The following is a 19,677-nucleotide window of genomic DNA, read 5'->3' as shown; positions in this document are numbered from 1 at the left end:
GATGAACTACTTGAACAGTTCTGATCATTTTTAAAACTATATTTATTGGACTCCAGGAAACTATACAGTAAGTCTGAATCTTTTTACTTTAGACTCATTAACCAGCTGGCCACTTTAAACTAATGAATAGTTTTGAGCTACTTATACACATTCTAACCTCAAAACTAATGCTTTGTGTGGTCCATAGATATATCTTTTAACTAGAACCTAAAAATTAAATATCAAGAATTATTCTACATATTCAAGAGTAATATGTATATATTTATCACGTAATCTCTTTTGACAAAGAGGCACAGATAACATTCTGCAAATATGTACTGTGTAACCCAGAATAAGTAAGATTTTTACAGTCCATGCACTAGAACATCCATTATTCAAATGTCACTATCTAAAATTCCTGCCTGCAAGTGAATCTAAGTATATAAAAATAGTTCATAGAAAGTCATACTTGAAAAATTTTAGTAGTAAAAGAGGGCTTGTCTGTCAGTGTGAACTCTGATCTCTCTGCAGGATGAAATCAAGTTTTTCTATTTGCTCTCTAGTGTACAAAGGTCCCATGTATCTTTCTGAAATATCTCTACATTAAATGTACTGATTCAACCAACAAGCATCAAAGTTGGACCTGACACAGGTAAGCTACTCAGTCTACTGACTTAAAAAAATGAGAAACTCTTAAGGACACACACATTTTCTGCATTTCAAGCAACAATTCATTTGTAAGTGAATCATCACTGAAAGAGTGAAAACTTTCATTTGTGATCTGTCTTGTGATAGGAACAAAGAAAGAAAAGAAAGCCTTTAGCATTAAGAGAATACGTCAGACGGCCAAGAAACATTTACAGAAGATTTAAGGTACTGCTCTCAATCTTTGAGAGAGTTCCAAGAGGAATAAGATATCTTTCTAGGCCTTGGCAAGCATACTTCGTAAAATGGGAGAAGGATCCTCCTTACCACAGAGAAATTGGGAAAAAAGGTAATGTTTATAAAGTTTCACTTCAGCTGACCTAATTCCCCAAACCACATTTTATTAGCATTATTCAAACTTAACTTTATAATATTGTGTTCTGTCACTCATAATTCTTATTTTCTAACATAGCCATTAGCTCTAATCCTGAATAGAAATGAAATTTTAGATTTTCTATTGTCAAATCACAATAAGAATATTCTTAAAAGGCTATGTTATTCTATAAAAATTCAACTCTATACCTTTATCCAAACCTAAAAGCTTAAGTTAGTTATTCTAAATGCATTTGCAAGTAATTATTGTTTAGTTGCTAAGTTGTGTCCAACTCTTTGCAACTCTATGGACTGTAGCCCACCAGGCTCCTCTGTGCATGGGATTTCCCAGGTAAAAATACCTGAGTGGGTTGCCATTTCCTTCTCCAGGGGATTTTCCCGACCCAGGGATCAAACCTGAGACACCTGCACCAGCAGGCAGATTCTTTACCACCTAGCTAACTGGGAAGCCCCAGTTGTAAGTTAGGTTAGCACAAACATCCAGGCCTTAAAGAGTCCATAAATATGGATGTCTATTTCCAAATCAGCAAAATAATAAAATCTCAGTATATTTTACTTTCTTTGGGGTTGAAACATCACAGTGGTAGAGAAGGTATTCCAGATCTGTGAGTTCTCATATTTCTATTCTTAGCAAAGGATTCACTCATATGAGAAATCAGATGTGTGAAAACAGTCACTTCTCAGGAATTACACACTCACCCAGGAACTTTCACAATCAGGATAATATGCCTTAAAAGATTAAAACACGAGATGAAGACAGGCTGAAATTGCAGGAAGTATCTAGAAAACCAAGTAGCCTCTTCTGTTCATGCTAGAATTATATCGTGTTTATTTTTTTATCAAGCTAATTAAAATAATAGCAACTCTCCCAAGCACTCTACAAGTGGGACGAAAAGCAATAAAGAAAACATTTTGGCCTTAAGCTAATCGTTGCGCAGTCTCACTACTATCTGACTACTGCACCCATCAATTCTATCTGTGTACCTTCAAACTCGCTCCCGTGAACTACCATGTGTCAATCCTCCAGACTAAACAGTAATGGAAAACAGCAAACAGGGCTTGGTCATCAACAGGAAGCAAGGAAACACTGCACGGTTGAGAGAGGGCAAATACACCCCGAGCGTCGGTGTATTCAGACAGGATGCTGAATCAGCTCATAGCTCGGAGAAGACGAGTGTACCCACACCTTGGGATGTGACAGTGGAGTCAGCAAAGGGCTGTTCATGCTGAGGAGGGAGAGGAGAGCCTGAGAAAGTCAGGAAGGTTTGTGGAGAAGGTGACCCCACTGATGAGCCTGGGAAGATAAAGATGGACCTCTTAGGGGGGAGAAAGCACGTGGAAGGTCATGTCCAACGAGTGTAAGAGCACACACAGAGCCTAGGCAAGGCAATGATCACCAGTGGTGGGAAGATCTGATGTCATGCTCAATGCTTTTGGAGTGCTAAATGGGGGGACCAGTAACTGATGTAGTGATGGAGCCGAAGTCTGGGGGTGCCCGGCTGGAAAACAAGAGACGGGAGTTCCAACCCGAGTTCCAAAGAGTGGCTCAGAGGGGGACCCTCATTCTGTCCCTGTGCTCCTAGTCTAGAACTATTGGAATTATGACATGGTAAGGAAGAAGTGTAGGTAGACTGCCTACCTTTTCCCAGGGCAGGGGAAGCCTTGCCTGCTGTGGACCGCACACCCCAAGTGCCAACTCCCATCTGTGGCCGTGAAAGACCCTGGAGTCCAGATGTTGAAGAGCATTCGAAAGTTATTTGAGAAACAAACTGTGCCTACCTTGCATTGGAGTGATTATGGTTACAGGGGTGCCAGAACCACGTGATGGCAGGCGTGGGGACTCCATAAATGGTGCAGGTCAGGATCTGTCTGCTGCCCAGTGGGTACAAGATTGGATCTGGGAACGATGATACAGCCCTTTCATAAATCTGGGGTTTCACTGAAAGGAGAGAACAGGACAGAGGTTGAGAACTGGTCCAATGACTGGACCACAACACCAAGGACCACGTTCTCGCTGGAGTCAAGGAGACAAACACGTGGATGAAAACCAAACCTGTGTAATTGTCATCATAACGTCAATTGAAAAGCATTGGTGTGTTTTGAGAGCATGTAAAAACTTGATGCCATGGTACGTATGTTCTGATCACAATGATAAAAAAAAAATCACATTGCTATGGGAGACAAGAAGCAACCATGAAATAGTTGGGATGGGGGCATAATGGTTTTTAAAACAATTGAAAAATTTTTAATTTTCTTTGTTATACTGACTTTAAAAATCAATTTTTATTAGAGTACAGTTGCTTTACAATGTTGTGTTAGTTTCTACTGTACAGCAAAGTGAATCAGCTATATGTATATATATATATATCCCCCCTTTTCTGGATTTCCTGCCCATTTAGGTCAGCACAGAGCACCAAATAGGGTTCCCTATTACAGACAGCAGGTTCTCATCCATTACCTATTTTATTTACTGGCTTTTGACACAAATGGTCACTAATGTCACCTCTACCAGAACCAAAAGAACGTTTGAAAAGTGTGAACGGTGAACTTACCATTGACAATCAGAGTGACAGTGAAGTTTTTGAACACATTTGCCTGCTTTATGCCCAGCAAGATGGTGTAGTCCCCTGCATCTTCGGGAGTCACATCTTTGATAATCAATGAATAGCCACGAATCAGATAGCGGGCAGACTTCTCAGTGGCCAGTGACCCGTCTTTTAACCTGTGGTTAAGCGCATGATTAGTAAGTTATTTCATACCACCTCTTAGATAACACGTCAACATTGCCATGTATGGATGTGCGCTCCAGTTTAGACATCTAGAGCCCTGGATTCCTCAACAGCCACTTAAAACATTTAGACACTGACTTAGTAAAGCCCAGTGGGGGAATTTTAGATTGGGAAACACTGCTTTGTTGATCGGCAAAGAGGAAGAAGCAAGCTGAGGGAAGAAAGACAAGTGATGATTTCATGTACCCACATGGATGCTGCTGCTACTGTGACCTAAGTATTAACCCAGAGGCACGGGCTGATTCCATCTGAGATGTTTTCTCAGAGTTCTCCATGAGGCTCCATCGCAATACAAGGGTCATTGTAAGTCAGATCAACTAGATCACTTCTCCAGATAAAAACAAAAATAGACTTTCCCATTGTGGCCTCATGTGGAGTTCTTATTAGTTATACAAATGGTCACACCAGTTGTCCCTTTCATAAGCTACAGTGAAATCAAGATTATCAAGGTTCTTTCCTCTGGGAAAGATTAAGGCACAAAACTCACAAACAAAAGGTATAAACTTAAAAATAATTTTTTTTAAACTTTAGAGACAGACTCAACGCCTAGATATCACTCAGTTACATACAGAACCGAGAGTCAGGCGAGAAGGCTCACCCCGGCTCTGCCACTGTACGCCGTGAACTTGACTAAGTCATGGATTCTCAGTTTCTCCAAGTTTCTCAAAGATCTCTTAACTGTAAAACTCTGTGATTTCATTAAATGGCACAGTTCTTTCAACGGGCATTTTTCATAGGCTTCCCTGGTGGCTCCGGGGTCAAGAATCTGCCTGTCAGTGCAGGAGATGCAGGTTTGATCCCTGGGTCGGGAAGATCCCCTGGAGAAGGAAATAGCAACCCACTCCAGTATTCTTGCCTGGGGAATCCCATGGACAGAGGAAGCTGGTGGGCTACATTCCATGGGGTCACAGAGTCAGATATGACTGAGCAACTAAACAACAAGTAGAAATTTATTGTGTTCTGCATAAAGTTGTAATGTTAGCAATGGCATTGGTTCATAGGCAAGCAAACAAATTCTAATTCCCAGTAGGTCTCATTTCCAAAGCAGCAAAATGTGTGACTTTAAACCACGCATTTTGCTGTGATTATAAATCCCATTTTAGTGTTACTTTAAATTATTTCTTATGAACAAGTCATTACTTTCAAAATTGGGTTTTTTTGTTTGTTTTAGGTCTTTGCTACTTAGCTACTGGAGAAATTAGCAGTGTTGAACAGAGGGCTATGTACTTCCTAGAGTGGAGTGTATATTTCTATTGGAATAACATACATTCATAGGAAATTTACTATTAAACTTTTTAGATATTATGAAACAAAACCTCTTTTCTACTGCAACGACAAGAAGGGACAGAGCACAAAGTCTCATTTTCTCTTTAATGTCCTATTAATGATTTAGAGGAAAACTAAAATGCTACACCCATTTGATATTGAAAGCAAAACAAGCTCTGGTTGAGATTCTATATTGTGTGGGTTGTTTTCCTAATCAGTTGTGTAGTATACTCTTTGGAATGCAATGGCTTGGGCCAAAGATCCTGGCATTTAGAAATGATTTCACAAAATGATTGCAGATTATCAACAGATTACATTGTTTTACATCAGGTGTTGGGCTCGCATTAAAAAAAAAAGTTGCTTAAAGCGTTTCTGAATATGCAAACTTCCAGCCAGAAAACCTTGTAATTAGTTCAAGTAGGGCCATGGGTGCACCCCTGCCACCAAATCAGTCTTGTCTCTATTAATGTTTATTTTTAAAACAAGACTGGAACTTTCAGCCCAGCTGTACCTAAAAGAATTATTTTCCGATTATAAGAGAATTATTATCCTCATCACAAGGGCCCACTTCTTCAGGGTTAATAGAGCATGTTACATACTCAAGATGCTTCCTAATCGTTGCTCAACATACTCCATTCAGAGGAGGTTGACATCATAGGAAGGTTTAGAGAGGCAGAAATTTAGTCGCAGGGAGTGAATGACTAAACTGCATGAGCACTCAAAACACCCTAACCCTTGCTCCGTCCTGTGTCATTATTTGTCCTCCCCATCAGCCCTTCCCACTCACTCCGCTCCGAGCCTAGAAATCAGCCCAGACCCTAGTCTTCCACTGTTGTCTGGGAAATGTATATTGTTTCTTTTCAGGAATTCAAGTCTCTCAAGGCTCCTGCATCTTCCTACTGACAAAACATGTCTTAAGCTGCAAGGAACATGATTGTGATCCTACCAGACAACTTCTGGAGTGGGGAACGCCTTCACTCTCATGGAGAGCCGGTAAGACCGCTTGCCAGCTACAGCCTCAAACGCCTGCTGCTGTTGAGGCCTCATAGTGATGAATCCCTTGTCTACGAAAGAAGGGAGAAATCCATTAGAAAAGACTATATGTAAACAAAACCGAACCAAAGCCCCATTCAAGGAGGGTGCAGCCAGGGAGTAAATGGAACTGAATTACTGGTGGCTCAGATGGTAAAGAATCTGCCTACTATGTGGGAGACCTGAGTTTGATCGCTAAGTTGGGAAGATCCTCTGGAGAAAGAAATGGCAACCCACTCCAGTATTCTTGCCTGGGAAATCCCATGGACAGAGGAGCCTGGTGGGCTACAGTCCACGGGGTCACAAAGAGTCAGACATGACTGAGCGACTAACACACATGCTCAAGTACTGATCAGTGAATAAAACCATTTAGAAGTACCCAAACAAGTGAAATATTTGCAAAATCAAATGGTTCCTGGGACATAAAAGCCCACTGGCAGGGCAACAGAAACACCTTAAACATCTATGTTATAACAAAAACATATAAAGAATCTTCTAAAAAAAAAAATCAACTTGGCCAATATGAAGGCCGTGGGGGAAAGTTGTTCCATGTGCTCTAGAACAACTAATTTGATATAAAACATCAAGTGGAGCAAGTCAAAAGAATATCAAAGGCATCGGTAGAACTGTCCTCCAGTTTCTGCTCCTTACAAGGTTATCTTTTCAACGGCAGCAATAAAATTAGGTTTTTAAGACTTCTGAAGAGGTTAAAGTATTTTCTTGACAGAATTTGCCTATTGGAATTAAACAATAATATTAGGATTTCATGGGAATAAAATCAGGGATAAAAGAACATTAATTCTAAGTAATTTATCACAGCATATCTTTCTCTAAATCAGTATGATCTCAGAAATTTCTTCCAGAAGTTAAAGGTAAAACTGTATTTTTCTGTTTTGTTCATGTAAAGTGAAGTGAAAGTCGCTCAGTTGTGTCCAGCTCTTTGCAACTACATGGACTGCAGCACGCCAGGTTCTCTGTCCATGGGATTCTCCAGGCAAGAATACTGGAAACGGTTGCTATTCCCTTCTCCAGGTGATCTTCCTGACCCAGGGATTGAACTTGGGTCTCCTGCATTGCAGGCAGATTCTTTACTGCCTGAGCCACCAGGGAAGTCCAATGCAATACTAAACAAATAACTTTGTATAGATTCTAATATGATCTAACTGACTTACTATCCACAATAAATTTGTAAGGGAAAGATACTTGACTCAGTGCAAAAGTATTACAGTTGAAGAACACTTAATGTGATTTGCACTTGGGCAGAGGGTGAAGGGAGACAAAGTTGTATTTTTTCATGACAGACTAACTCCTGTCCAAAAGAAAATTTACATGATTTATAGAACTGCACCCCCGCCCCTAAATCTGCAGTGACTGGAAAGCAGGGAAGGGTTGCTTACCATATATATGCACTGAGGTGTTAACAGACTTGAGTGTTTGCCCGCTTTTCACATGACAAGTGTAAAGCCCTTGGTCTTCCTTCTGCACTTTGTCAATAACAAGGATGCTGTAGAATACATTATTGCGGGGATTGCGTTGGTCAATGCGTTGCCGTATACTGGCTCTCTTATTTACCTAGAAAGAAAATGTATGAGTTACAGCATTTCTAAAATGATTCCTACAATCTGTAATTTTCTGCTAAGAGGCAAACCCACTCAGAGCAAGCTGCCCAGAACCACAGCTCTGTCTGGACATGTTTCCAACACGTGCCATAGCGCCCTAATTCAGCACTTCAGGTTCTTCAAATGGACTTTCACATGTACACTATCTTAACAGTTCCTCGCAACAAGCCAGTGAGATTGGTGGGGTTATTGCCTTTTTGTGGATGAAGAAATCAAAGCATCAAAACACTGACCAGAGTAGCCTGGGAACTCGGGTCTTCTGAGTACAAATCTGATTCTTTCCTCTAGCCCCTCTCTAAGCAGTAACCTGTTCTCGAGGCAGCAATATCAGACACAAACTCAGGCAAGGACTGTCTTCAGTATGTGGATTCATGGCAGGCTTTCTCCTAATAAATCACCATGTGAGTTTTTTTGGGGTTTTTTTTTTTTGCTTCCTTCTAGAAATGAAAGATGATGAATCCTGGCTACACCTATTAGGGTTTAATGATCCATGTTTCATTATTTCACTATTTGAGCAAGGCTTGCCAATTTCTGCTAAACCTCACGAAAAGGGCCTGGGGACCTGCAAAGCCCTTGGCAAGTTTTAGCCAACAATCTAGGGCTGGGATTGATCCCATGTTTGCAGGCCTCAGGCTCAGCACTGTACCCCGGCCATAATGATCCACTCCTGGTTTTGCGAAGATGAGGTCACAGTGTCTTTTCCTTTCATTGTTCGCTCCTTTCTTTTTCTTACTTTTTTTTTTTAAGCATTACATTTTATAACACATAATATGTTATTTCCTCCTCTCGTTTTGTCCCCGTGAGGAGGCATGGAAAAAGACTCTGGAAGTTGGCCAGACTAGTCTCTGGGTCTTGACCTTAGCTCTCCCTCTGTGCCATGTTGGATAAATTCTACCTACCTGTTGGCACAGATGTGTTAAACAATTTTCTCCCTTCTTGGCAGCAACCACAGAGAAGATGTCAGTCATTGCCATCAAAAATAAGAGAATTGGTCCCTATGTGCCAGACTGGGGGACCTTCAGCAATTCTATTTGTGTTGATATTACTTCTCCCTTCTCCCTTTGGCATCAATGGGTGGTAAAAATATGATTAAAAATGAGATGTTTTTATAGTCTCAAAAAAATCTCCTACTTTACCATGAAGAAATATGGCATATACCACCTTAACCATGGGACCAAGATGGCATCATGCACCTCCGGATGTGACATTGAGAAGGACACAGCATCACTTCTATGGCGCACCTGCCCAAAGGGCATGGCCTGAGTCTAATAATTAGAAAAAAGACCAGAAAAATCCCAAAATAACGGGTATTCTACAAAATAACTGCTGTATTTCAAGGAAGGGAGGGCTTTCCTGGTGGCTCAGATGGTAAAGAGTCTGCCTGCAGTGCAAGAAACTCAGGTTTGATCCCTGGGTCAGGAAGATCCCCTGGAGAAGGAAATGGCAACCCACTCCAGTATCCTTGCCAGGAAAATCCCAAGGACAGAGGAGCCTTGTGGACTACAGTCCATGGGGTCACAAAGAGTCAGATACGACTGAGCAACTTCACTTCCAGGAAGAGAGGGAAGGGGTCTGATAAAATCAACACAACAAAAGAGGTAAAAACACTGAGGGACTAGTCCAGATTAAAAGAAGACTAAAGAAATAGGACATCCAAATGGCAGGATACGATGCTAGATCAGAAATTTTGTGCTTGTTGCTGCTCTTCTTTCCCAATTTGGTAACATCTTCATTGTTTCTGCCTTGGTATCCTAAAACTGCCTCTGGGTTTTACAACAATCTTGTCAGCAGCCACAGGCTATTTAAGTCAAAATGAAACCCAGTTAACAACTTAGATCTTTAGTCCCACAAACCGCATTCCCCAGGCTGTAAGGCATATGTTGTGATGTGTAATGTACTAGACCACTTCCATCACAGAAAGGTCTATTGAACAGGGCCACTTTCAAAGTTATGGACATTCAACAGATGTATCACCATACTCTCACAGCAGCAACACTAAAAGGATAAAAATTTCTTCCCTCCTTCCACGTATTAAGAATATATGGCTTCTAGCAAAACCCAGAACATATTGCCACAAGTTGTAGCAATCTTGTTTCAACCACTTTCTAGAAAATACCTTATGACTGATGAGTCTTTAATATGTCCCTATGGGGTCTTTGTGGTACCTTTTATTGCCAGTTTATTCTGTTTTCCTAGCAAGAAGTATGTATACTGTACAGCACAGGGAATATAGCCCAGTATTTTGTAATAACTGTAAAGAGAGCATAATCTATAAAAATTCTGTATCACTATGTTGCATACCTGAAGCTAAACTAACATTGTAACTCAGTTGTACCTCAATTAAATAAAACAGTGGCTGGGGACTGCGGCACTCATCTTAATTCTACAAATGCCATCTAATACGTGCCATGTAATGTATACATAATTTAATCATAAGCTAACTTTGTGACTGGGCCACCTGAATGATGTAACCAATGGTTTACCTGGGATCTGAACCATAAATCATACAGACACGTAAGAAATGGTGCTGGACTCACTGTCGGACGATTCTCAACAGTTTATCAGAGATTCCCCCTGTATACATATTTAAAACAAAGATTGTTTGCAAGGATGTTTAATTTGAACAAGGGAACCCAACTCAGGCTTCATTCTTTTCATTTTTCTGAAAGACAGAATCACTCCTTTGTCCCTTAACAAACGGAATATTCGGTGGCTGGGTTGTACTATCTTTCCCAAACATGCTCCAATCAGGTGCCTGCCTGTCTGCCGGTCTCTTCAATTAAAGCGCCGACAACAACTTTTTGCTGCTGTTGTTACAAAAGATAGCCCCTGCCTGGCACGTTGTGATAAATTTCTTTCTCATCTCTAAATCCTAGAGAGTCGTTTTCAAGGATGAAACAATCCCCTTTTCCACCCAGAATCGTGCAATAGAAATACCAGCTATACACTTCCAAACAAAACCTCCAGACATCAAAAGACGGTATCTCTGCAGATCATACTCACAACACGTCAGGGAAGAGAAGCACCCGAACCAAACCCAAAGCTCCTTTATTGACTCTGCCAGAGGCATCAGAATATTCTGCTTTTTCTCCCTTACTTCAAAAACTCAGTTTAGCATCTCACTTGCAAAAACTAAACACTGTCCTATAGAAGAAATAGAAAAGGAGGTCACTCACTCCTCCAGGGTAACTCCAGGTCATCTCAACTCTTGTGTTCAACGGGGTGGTAGCCGTGCAGTTGAGGGTGAGAGTATGGCCTCTCAGTTGTCTGATTGGGCTTGGTGTGCTTATCCAGACGTCTGTGATTGTGTTGGCTGTAAGCATAAGGAGTCACGTTAAAAAAAAAAAAAAATCAACGTTTCATTAAGCAGATAAAGCCTTGAGCATCCCGGCGTACGTTCACGCTTTCGGAACATCACTTACTTTGCCGAATTATGAGATAGTTTGACTTGTACAAATATCCGTTGACTGTTGCCTCGCAGGTCAAAAGCCCCACTTCTCTGTAGGATGCTTTATGTATTATAAAACCCCTCCTACTGTCCCAGATTATTCTTTTTCCATTGGGGATCAGAGTACCAGATGGAAACTGGAAAAGGAAGAAATGTGTGTTCACAAAATCGTATTAGTGCTATGGTGAGAGCTTCACTCATAGTTTGTAACTGTTGAAATACAAATTTTATCTCAAATGAGAATAGTGCAGGTAGAAACTCCAGGTTGTCACAATTGGTTCTTTAGTTTTCTTTGCATGTAACAAATGATATGTTAACCATGATAAATTATTGTCAACAACATAATTTGTTATTAGTCTCAGCAGCAAGCTGCACCCACCTAGGGAATACCTAGTTGTCATTTGTCAGAATTCTCACAGGACCCTGTGTCTCTTCAAGCCTCTGGGAGTCTCTGTAACAAACTGGCCTGATGCTCAATAGGAAAATGAATTAGGAATTTTTTCCCACTAGGGCTGCCTGGTTATCTTCTTGGTCTCATCACCGGGAGCCCTTAACAAGCCAAACCTTGTCATCTCATTTTGCGTGATTCGTTAAGGAGCTGGCTATCTTAAAAGGACTGTGCATCATTGGTGGTCCGCCAGGATTCACAGCATTAACTTGGCACTCACTGGGGTTATTATCACTCTGGGGAAACTGAGGGTACTGACTCTGCACCAGGGAGGGCAACTCCCAGATGCTGCAGCTCCAGAGAGGAAAGAGAGCTGAAAAAGGATGTGAGGCCAGAGACAGTCAGGAATGACGTGCTTGTGAATTCCTAGAAGTACTGCTAAACAGCGAGTCCAAACGGAAGAAAAGAACCCACCATTTGATTCTCCCCTAATGCCGGTTCCTGCACACCAGAGAGTTAATCTAAAGCCTCTACTTTGAGTAAAGGGTCACTGTTCCACAGAGCTGCTGCTGCTGCTAAGTCGCTTCAGTCATGTCCGACTCTGTGCGATCCCATAGACGGCAGCCCACCAGGCTCCCCCATCCCTGGGATTCTCCAGGCAAGAATACTGGAGTGGGTTGCCATTTCCTTCTCCAATGCATGAAGGTAAAAAGTGAAAGTGAAGTAGCTCAGTCGTGTTCTACTCCTAGAGACCCCACGGACTGCAGCCTACCAGGCTCCTCCGTCCATGGGGTTTTCAGGCAAGAGTACCGGAGTGGGGTGCCATTGCCTTCCTTCTCCAGCTTTACAGAGCAGCAGAGCCAAATTCCCTGATGCCAGATTGTCAGCCAATTTCAGAGGCAATGGTCTGATGACTACTGTTATTTATCCCCAGTTGGAAAAGGTGGGGCGGGGGGATCAAATCACCTTCTCACAACAGATTATAAAGATTCATAGCATTAACTGCCATAAAGAAGCTCAAGTCTTCTCTGTCTTCTTTTTAAAAGTACACACCACCTTCCACCGCTCTATCCGTCGATCCACAAGTATACTGCTTGTGGAAGGAGCGGATCGGAGTGGGATGTGTGACCTGATGGCAGAGATTTCTGTTTCAAAAGCACTAGCTGCCTCTCCCAGGGAGTGTATGTCCACCCTGGTGCACGTCCCCAGAGCCTTACATGGGTTTGCGATGAACTGCATCCTGTTTATGAAGAACTGAAAGCAATTAAAGGATGCATTTCATGCTTTAGTACATTAGGAGGCTACTTGTAAACTTGGGAATGCTCTGCATTCCCTGGCAGGGGAGTTGGGAGGGTGGGGAGGAGAAAGAACCTTCTTTTCTAACTTGGTGCAAACTATTAAAAGGAAAATCTCAGAAAAATTTACAACCGGGATTGAAATCTATCAATGCTTGAAAACATGAGAAATGCTTTAAAAACACAAGAAAACAAGTATGTGCTGAATCTAAGGGAAAGGCTGGCTGATGGACTTTCTCTGCGCCACCGAAAAACACATTCAGTTTTCCTCTGAAGTGTGTCTCTTACTCTCGTCTATCCATGACTGCCACTAGTTGTAGTCCACTGACAAAGCCGCTTTACGTCCAGCTGACAAGAGCTAAAACAGCAAAAGGCTACAAGGCTCATCAGCTGTGGCAATCGCTGTATGTGTCCTGAAGAGGCAGGAAGGTGGGCAACCTTGCAAGAGTAGGGCCCAGGGAGCTGTCACCAGCTGACCAGGGTTCTACTGCAGTAGGCGGGGGAAAAAGGAGAGGGAAGGGGCAGCAAGTTAGGAAAAGAAGGATGGGAAGAGAAGAGGAAGGGAAAGACCTCATGATAATGTCATGTCAGCATATATAGGTAATAGGTTAGAATATTTTCGATACATATATATGATAAACCAAAATCCTTGTTAGAATTTTACGCTTCTCTCACTTGCTTTTCTTTTGTATCATAGAGCTGGGTGGGAAAACAGAGAAAATAAGCTTTCCTTCCCGAAATGCTTGCAGGTGAGAATTTGGGAAAATTCCTCAGACAGACAAGCAACCTGCATTAGGGCCAGAAGGCAAGGGGCTTACATGAAATGATAAGTTTCATATCCCCATGGTTTGCTCCATATTCATCACAGAGCAAATATCATCTTGGACTAAGGGGAGTAATGCCAGGCTCTTGAAAACATCACTTGATAATACATTGATTACTGGGCATTAAACTGTTAGGTATGTAACATGGATAGTAAGCTGTGAATGGGCTTGCCTATGCCAGGCGAGGTCCTAAGTGTCTTCCAAGCACCTCGCGTAGCCTTCCTGACAGTCCGGTGAAGGGGTACTCCTGTAACTCTCCCATCTCTCCAGTGAGGACACTGCTGTGGAGGGAGGTCTCATAACTTGCCCATCTATCTGGCAGGTAAGTGGACAGTGAGGGGAGGAAGAATCCAGGCTGTATGATCCCAGCCTCTGCTCTGAACCACTCTGGTCCTCCTCCTACGCAAACAAAACCATCCGCAAAGGATGGATGGAGGAGCACGGGAGCAGAAGACGGAATGTGGGCTATAATGCTCTGTGTGGCCCCAAAAGCCCCTCACTCCCTGAGAACCTCAGTTTTTTCTTCTACCAACTGAGTTTGACTCCTCTGGGGTTTCTACCTCGTCTACCACGATTTTCTATTTCCTGGCAATGGTACCCAGTGTGATGGAAGCCATGACCTGTCACTGATGGACTATATTGAAGATGTAACTCCACAACGTAGGGGAGTGAATGCAAGGCATGAAGACAGGGAGATACCTCATCACATTTCAGGATTCAGGGTTAATAGGTGATACTGAAAATCACTCTGGATTCTTCCAATTTGACTACCGTCACCACCTGAGTCCTAACCTCTATGTGATGGCAGTGCCAGGAGATGCCTTAGACAGTGTTCATTTTTCCTAAGCTCTAAGCACCCAGGATTCACTGCAGTTTTCCATCTGGGGAGTTTTTATCTAATTCTCAGACTTAGCACTACCCCTAAAGTAACCAGCTGAAATACCTGACTTGGTACATTTTAGGGATTTTGTCTTTATTAGATTTTACTTGAAATCATTTTCCTTCTCTTCATGCACAATTTACAACATAATATGAAGAAAACTCACACTTATAGTTTTTTATTTCCCCTAAGAGATTAAGTTTAGATGCTCGGCAAAAGATAAGCCTTTTGTTGGAATTCCCAACTCAGACCAAAGCAACAGTTCTCAGATGCCTGGAGAGTCAGGTATCCTGCCTGGCAGTTCTGCCTTCAGCCAAAATCTGGAGAATTAATTTGTATACGCCACAGAATTGGTTTTTCTGACATTTACAGACATTTGAATTTGTGGCAATGCATAAAAATTTTCATGATTTTGGTTCTTCTGTGATTCACATAGATTTATGCCCAGAACATTATCCTCTTATTCCATTTAAATACACACATGGGTATAACATCTAGCACTCAGACTTCTGAGTAAAAAGCGGTTATAGAAAAGTATGTAAGCAAACTATTCCAGAGACAGAAAATAACAATACATTCTGCTCACTTGTGGTAAAGAGCAGGTGAGAGAAGTTTTACCTTTTTTAAAGTAACACTGATGCTGGGAGACGAGACCCGGCAGGGGATGACCACCTTCTTCCCTTCGGTCATATTTATAACCTTAGGGATTTCACTGCGCATGTCTATGAAAGGTCTACCTGTATCTGAATGAGAAGAAAATGAAAACACACACACATAAATGACTGTACGATGAACACCCAGACACTGAAGCTGGCGTGGCAATGTGGGGACCACCATACACCTTCCCATTCATGTGACCCCCATACATCCGTATTCTTCTCTCTCACCCGGCCCTCCGTGTTTCTGCCCAGATACAGAAAGCTTCTCTAAGGAAACCGAATTCCTTATTCAGGTCTCGGCCTTCAATCAGCAGACCCTGAGGCCCAGTCCCTACTTTGCAAATTGTGACCTGGGGGATGGGGTGAGGAGTGTTTAGATCATTCAGAGAAAAAGCCATAAAAGTACAGAGTGAGAGTAAGGTGAATATTCTGCATAAACACCTTCCCACAGCTTTGCAAAGGGCCTCAGGAAGCGCCCTCCTGAGCCTTTGTCAGAAGTCAGAGGAGGTGGGTGCATAGGTCCACAGTCTTAGGAGCACCAACGACAGCGGAGAGTGGGGGACCAAGGTGTCAGGCTGGAGAGAGGATTTCCATTTGAATGACAGAAACACGCCTCCACCACTTTCTGCAGCTTAAAGGCCGACAAGTAAAATGAGAAGGTCTGAACTACTTCGGGGAGGGGGTAGGGTGAAGGCAGGAGAAGCAGGGTGAACACGGCATTTATTTCACAAGCACGTGTGTCCAGTTCTTTAGCCTGCACTGCACGACTACGAACAGTAAAGCACGCGCGAGTGCACGCAAAGAGACCTGGAAAGGGCTTTACCTAATCACCAAGAGATCACCTTTAAAACCATGGCATTGTCAGCTACAAATCGGCCTTGCCTTTTACCTCTACAAGGATTAAATCAGGTGCCTCTGCAGGGCTGACCTTCAACACCCTCTGGAGGGAGTTCAGGGTGGACAGCAGGAATGAGGCGCTCTGGGAAAAATGGACAGTCAGTCTTCAGCTAGTTAGATATTCTCAGGAGATGACTTTATGAGCCCAATTCTTGCATCTCCTCATATCTAAAAAAGCACTAAAATCCCTCCTAGTGACATCTGCTCCTCAAGACAAGCAGAAATCTTCTGCAAAAAAATAATACATGCTTGATTGCACATACTTACCCTTCATCAAAATCACATATATGTTGACCTTCCCCACCCATCTCCTGCCTCTTTGGAGCAGTTTCTCAGAGCTATCTGAGATGCTGTCTTCCAAGCTATAGTCCTTATTTCGCCCCCAATAAAACTTAACTCACAACTCTCACATTATGATTTTTTTTCCCCAGTCGACAGCATTTTGTTCACCTCAGAGGTCAGAAGGACTCAAACCACTTGCTGGGCTTCCCTGCAGTTCCTGTAGGGACAGGACTGAACATTCTTTCAGAAACACTCTCGTAGTCCACTTCGCCCTTGGAATCCCCTGACAGTGATCTCTTCAGGAAACACTGCTCTTAACTTCTCCCCTTGGACCCAGCCCTCCCTGCCCAGATGGAAAGAAGCCCTGTGCAGACTCTCCCCCAGGGCCCCACCTGCTCGCCGTTCAGAATAATCCTGGATGCCGAACAGAGAATGAAGGGAGAAAAAACATGGGCACGATGGGGGCCATGGCTGCCCGGACTGATTGGGGGCTGCAGACATTGTTATGAACTGTGTCTCCCCCCGCCCCTCCCCCACACAAATGATACGTTCTGACCCCAGCACTGCAGAATGTGACCTCACTAGGGTCAAATAGAGTCACTGCCAATAGAGTTACTTCAGTTAAGTAGGGTGGGGCCCTAGTCCAATAGGCCTGGCGTCCATATAAGATGATGGCCATGTGAGGAGAGACATCCAGGGAGAATGCATATGGAGACAAAGCAGAGATGGAGCAATGCAGTTGGAGGTCAGGGCCACCGAGGATCACCAGCCCCCCTCAGAAGGTAAGGAGAGGCAAACGGGCTCCCTACAGGCTTCAGCGGGGCACGGCCCTGCCGCCACCTTGAGTGTCTAGAATGTGAAATGATAAAGTTTTGTAGTTCTAACATACACACACACATACACGCCCACTCCACCACCACGAAAAAAGGGACCTTGCTGTAGCCCGCTGAAGGTGGTGGTGTGTGACATACACCAGAGGGGGCCCTAGAGGGACCCGATCGATACAGCCCATCTTGGATGATCAGAAACCCCTGAATGATTCCTCCTGGTCTCCTGGGAAGCCTTCCTGGGCCAGCCCTTCCTGCTTCCCATCCCAGCCCACCTCAGGGGCTTTGCCAGCAGCCCCAGAACTCTCCTGTTATAGCACCTAACACACGACTTCCCTGGGTACACGTGGGATGATGACTTCTTAGGAGAGGAGACAGATGGTATTCATCTCTGCCTCATATGAAATGAATGAATGAGCCAGTGAACGAACTACTCTCCAACCCTGTCATTTTACAGATGAGAAGAGAGAGAGGCGTGAACAGGTGCTGAGAGTTGTCTCGCTGTGAACAGAAACCCCAGAGGCCAGTTTCTTCTCCTGAGCTCCAGTCCAAGGATCCTTCCCTGCCCTACCTCCCCTCATCAGAGCCCGCTCCCTCGTCATAGGAAGCACTGTTGTTGGCAATTGTTTTTCAGAGACAGGCTGATTGTCACAGTTCTCTGGGGCAAGTGTGTGCGATGTCACACGGTCTAGTGTTGGAGGAATTCCCAGACGAGGATTCTCACTGAGGGGCAGGGCTGGGGTGGGGGTGCCTTTGGGACAGCCTCAGGAAGGCTCAGAGCTGGGGGGTGAGGGGGACAACAGACTGTGGTTAAGACTGTACATGTTAGGAGAATTTAGGGCTGACCAGTGACCCACTCCAGCATTCTTGGGCTTCCCTTGTGACTTAGCTGGTAAAGAATCTGCCTGCAATGCGGGAGACCTGGGTTTGATCCCTGGGTTGGGAAGATCCACTGGAGAAGGGAACAGCTACCCAATCCAGTATTCCAGCCTGGAGAATTACATGGACTGGACAGTCCATAGGGTCACAAAGAGTCGGACACGACTGAGTGACTTTCACTTCACTTAAGTAGTTAGGACTCGTACTTTCATTGCTGCTGAGGGCGCAAGTTCAAATCCTGGTCCAGGAAAGATGAGCAGCATGACCACAAAAAAAAAAAAAAGGCATGCACTTCACAGCCAGGGTTCGAATCCTAGCTCTGCCCCTTACTAGCAGTGAAAGAAAGTAAAGAAAGTGAAGTCGCTCAGTCGTGCCTGACTCTTTGCAACCCCATGGATAGTAGCCTACACCCAGCTCCTCTGTCCATGGGATTTTCAAGGCAAGAGCACTGGAGTGGGTTGCCATTTCCTTCTCCAGGGAATCTTCCCAACCCAGGGATCGAACCCAGGTCTCTCACATTGTAGACAGACGCTTTACCGTCTGAGCCATGTGGCCAAAGCATTTTGCCAATTCCATCCCTCATCTGTAATACTTACCTCAAGGGTGACATGAATTCACACATATAAAATGTTTAGAATGGTACCCGGTAGACGTGTACGTGTTAGCAATTAATTTTCTCATTATGAGAAATCTGAACTTGAGAAAGGAGGGTTAGGGTATATGAAAATCATAAATTGTACTCAAGATCTAAACTACAGAAAGTACAAATTTATATTCATATAATGGCATAAAAAAAGGCAAAACATACACTAAAATGTTAGCCATGATTCCCTTTGAGTATTATGAGTTGTTATTATTTTCTTTGTGACCCCATGGACTGTAGCCTGCCAGGCTCCTTTGTCCATGGGGTTTCCCAGGCAAGAATACTGGAGTGGGTTGCCATTTCCACCTCCAGGGGATCTTCCCAACCCAGGGATCGAATCCGAGTCTCCTGTGTTTCCTGCATTGCAGGCAGATTCTTTGCCATTGAGTCACCAGAAAAGCCCTTCTGTTTTTGTGAGATTTTCTAGAATAAGCATGTATGATTTTACAATAACATTTTAAATCATTGCATGTAAGTCTCAATGTCTAAAGCATTTTTACTTGAGGGAAACTATAAATTTTGCATGTGATTTACATCAGTTTTGTCCAGTATACTAGAAGGAGACATTAACTATCACATTAATAGTTGTATGTCTATTAGGAAGGCTCAGTGAGTGTAGTAGCATCTGTAGAAAGGAAGAGTTAATTATACGGAGACAAAGATTCACTTATCAGCACAAAATTCCTCCCCTGAATAAAACTGCTGAGCTGGACATCCAGGCAGGACTACTGGGATTCGATCAATTCCTTTCCTTCCTCCTGTGAGTCTATATTTTTATCTCCTTTGTGAGTCCCAAGGTAAACACAAACACCAGGAAATGGTTTAATTCATGTAACTAAATTGTAAATCCTTCACATTTAATTTACTGTCTCCTTAAGCAACCATTTTCAACAAAGGACACTGGCATAAAATGTTCCTGAGGAAACAGTAAA

General features: G+C 43.2%; 1 protein-coding gene across 2 annotated transcripts in view; it reads right to left on the bottom strand.

Moving 5' to 3' along the window:
• The window catches only part of FLT1 (fms related receptor tyrosine kinase 1), a 205,066-nt gene that overhangs the window by 126,545 nt on the left and 58,844 nt on the right, over nucleotides 1-19,677 (bottom strand). For both annotated transcript variants that reach the window (XM_055542466.1, XM_055542467.1), the window contains 7 exons: nucleotides 15,177-15,301; nucleotides 11,146-11,308; nucleotides 10,900-11,036; nucleotides 7,502-7,676; nucleotides 6,019-6,136; nucleotides 3,570-3,739; nucleotides 2,797-2,956 (listed from right to left, as the gene is read on the bottom strand). In XM_055542466.1, coding sequence (XP_055398441.1) covers nucleotides 2,797-2,956; nucleotides 3,570-3,739; nucleotides 6,019-6,136; nucleotides 7,502-7,676; nucleotides 10,900-11,036; nucleotides 11,146-11,308; nucleotides 15,177-15,301 — 1,048 coding nt within the window. The remainder of the gene's footprint in view (nucleotides 1-2,796; nucleotides 2,957-3,569; nucleotides 3,740-6,018; nucleotides 6,137-7,501; nucleotides 7,677-10,899; nucleotides 11,037-11,145; nucleotides 11,309-15,176; nucleotides 15,302-19,677) is intronic.

The sequence above is a fragment of the Bubalus kerabau genome, chromosome 12 (genome assembly GCF_029407905.1).
Source record: "Bubalus kerabau isolate K-KA32 ecotype Philippines breed swamp buffalo chromosome 12, PCC_UOA_SB_1v2, whole genome shotgun sequence".
Taxonomy (NCBI): Eukaryota; Metazoa; Chordata; class Mammalia; order Artiodactyla; family Bovidae; genus Bubalus; species Bubalus kerabau.
The sequence above is the reverse complement of the archived record's forward strand: the minus strand, read 5'-3'. Positions and strand labels throughout refer to the sequence as shown.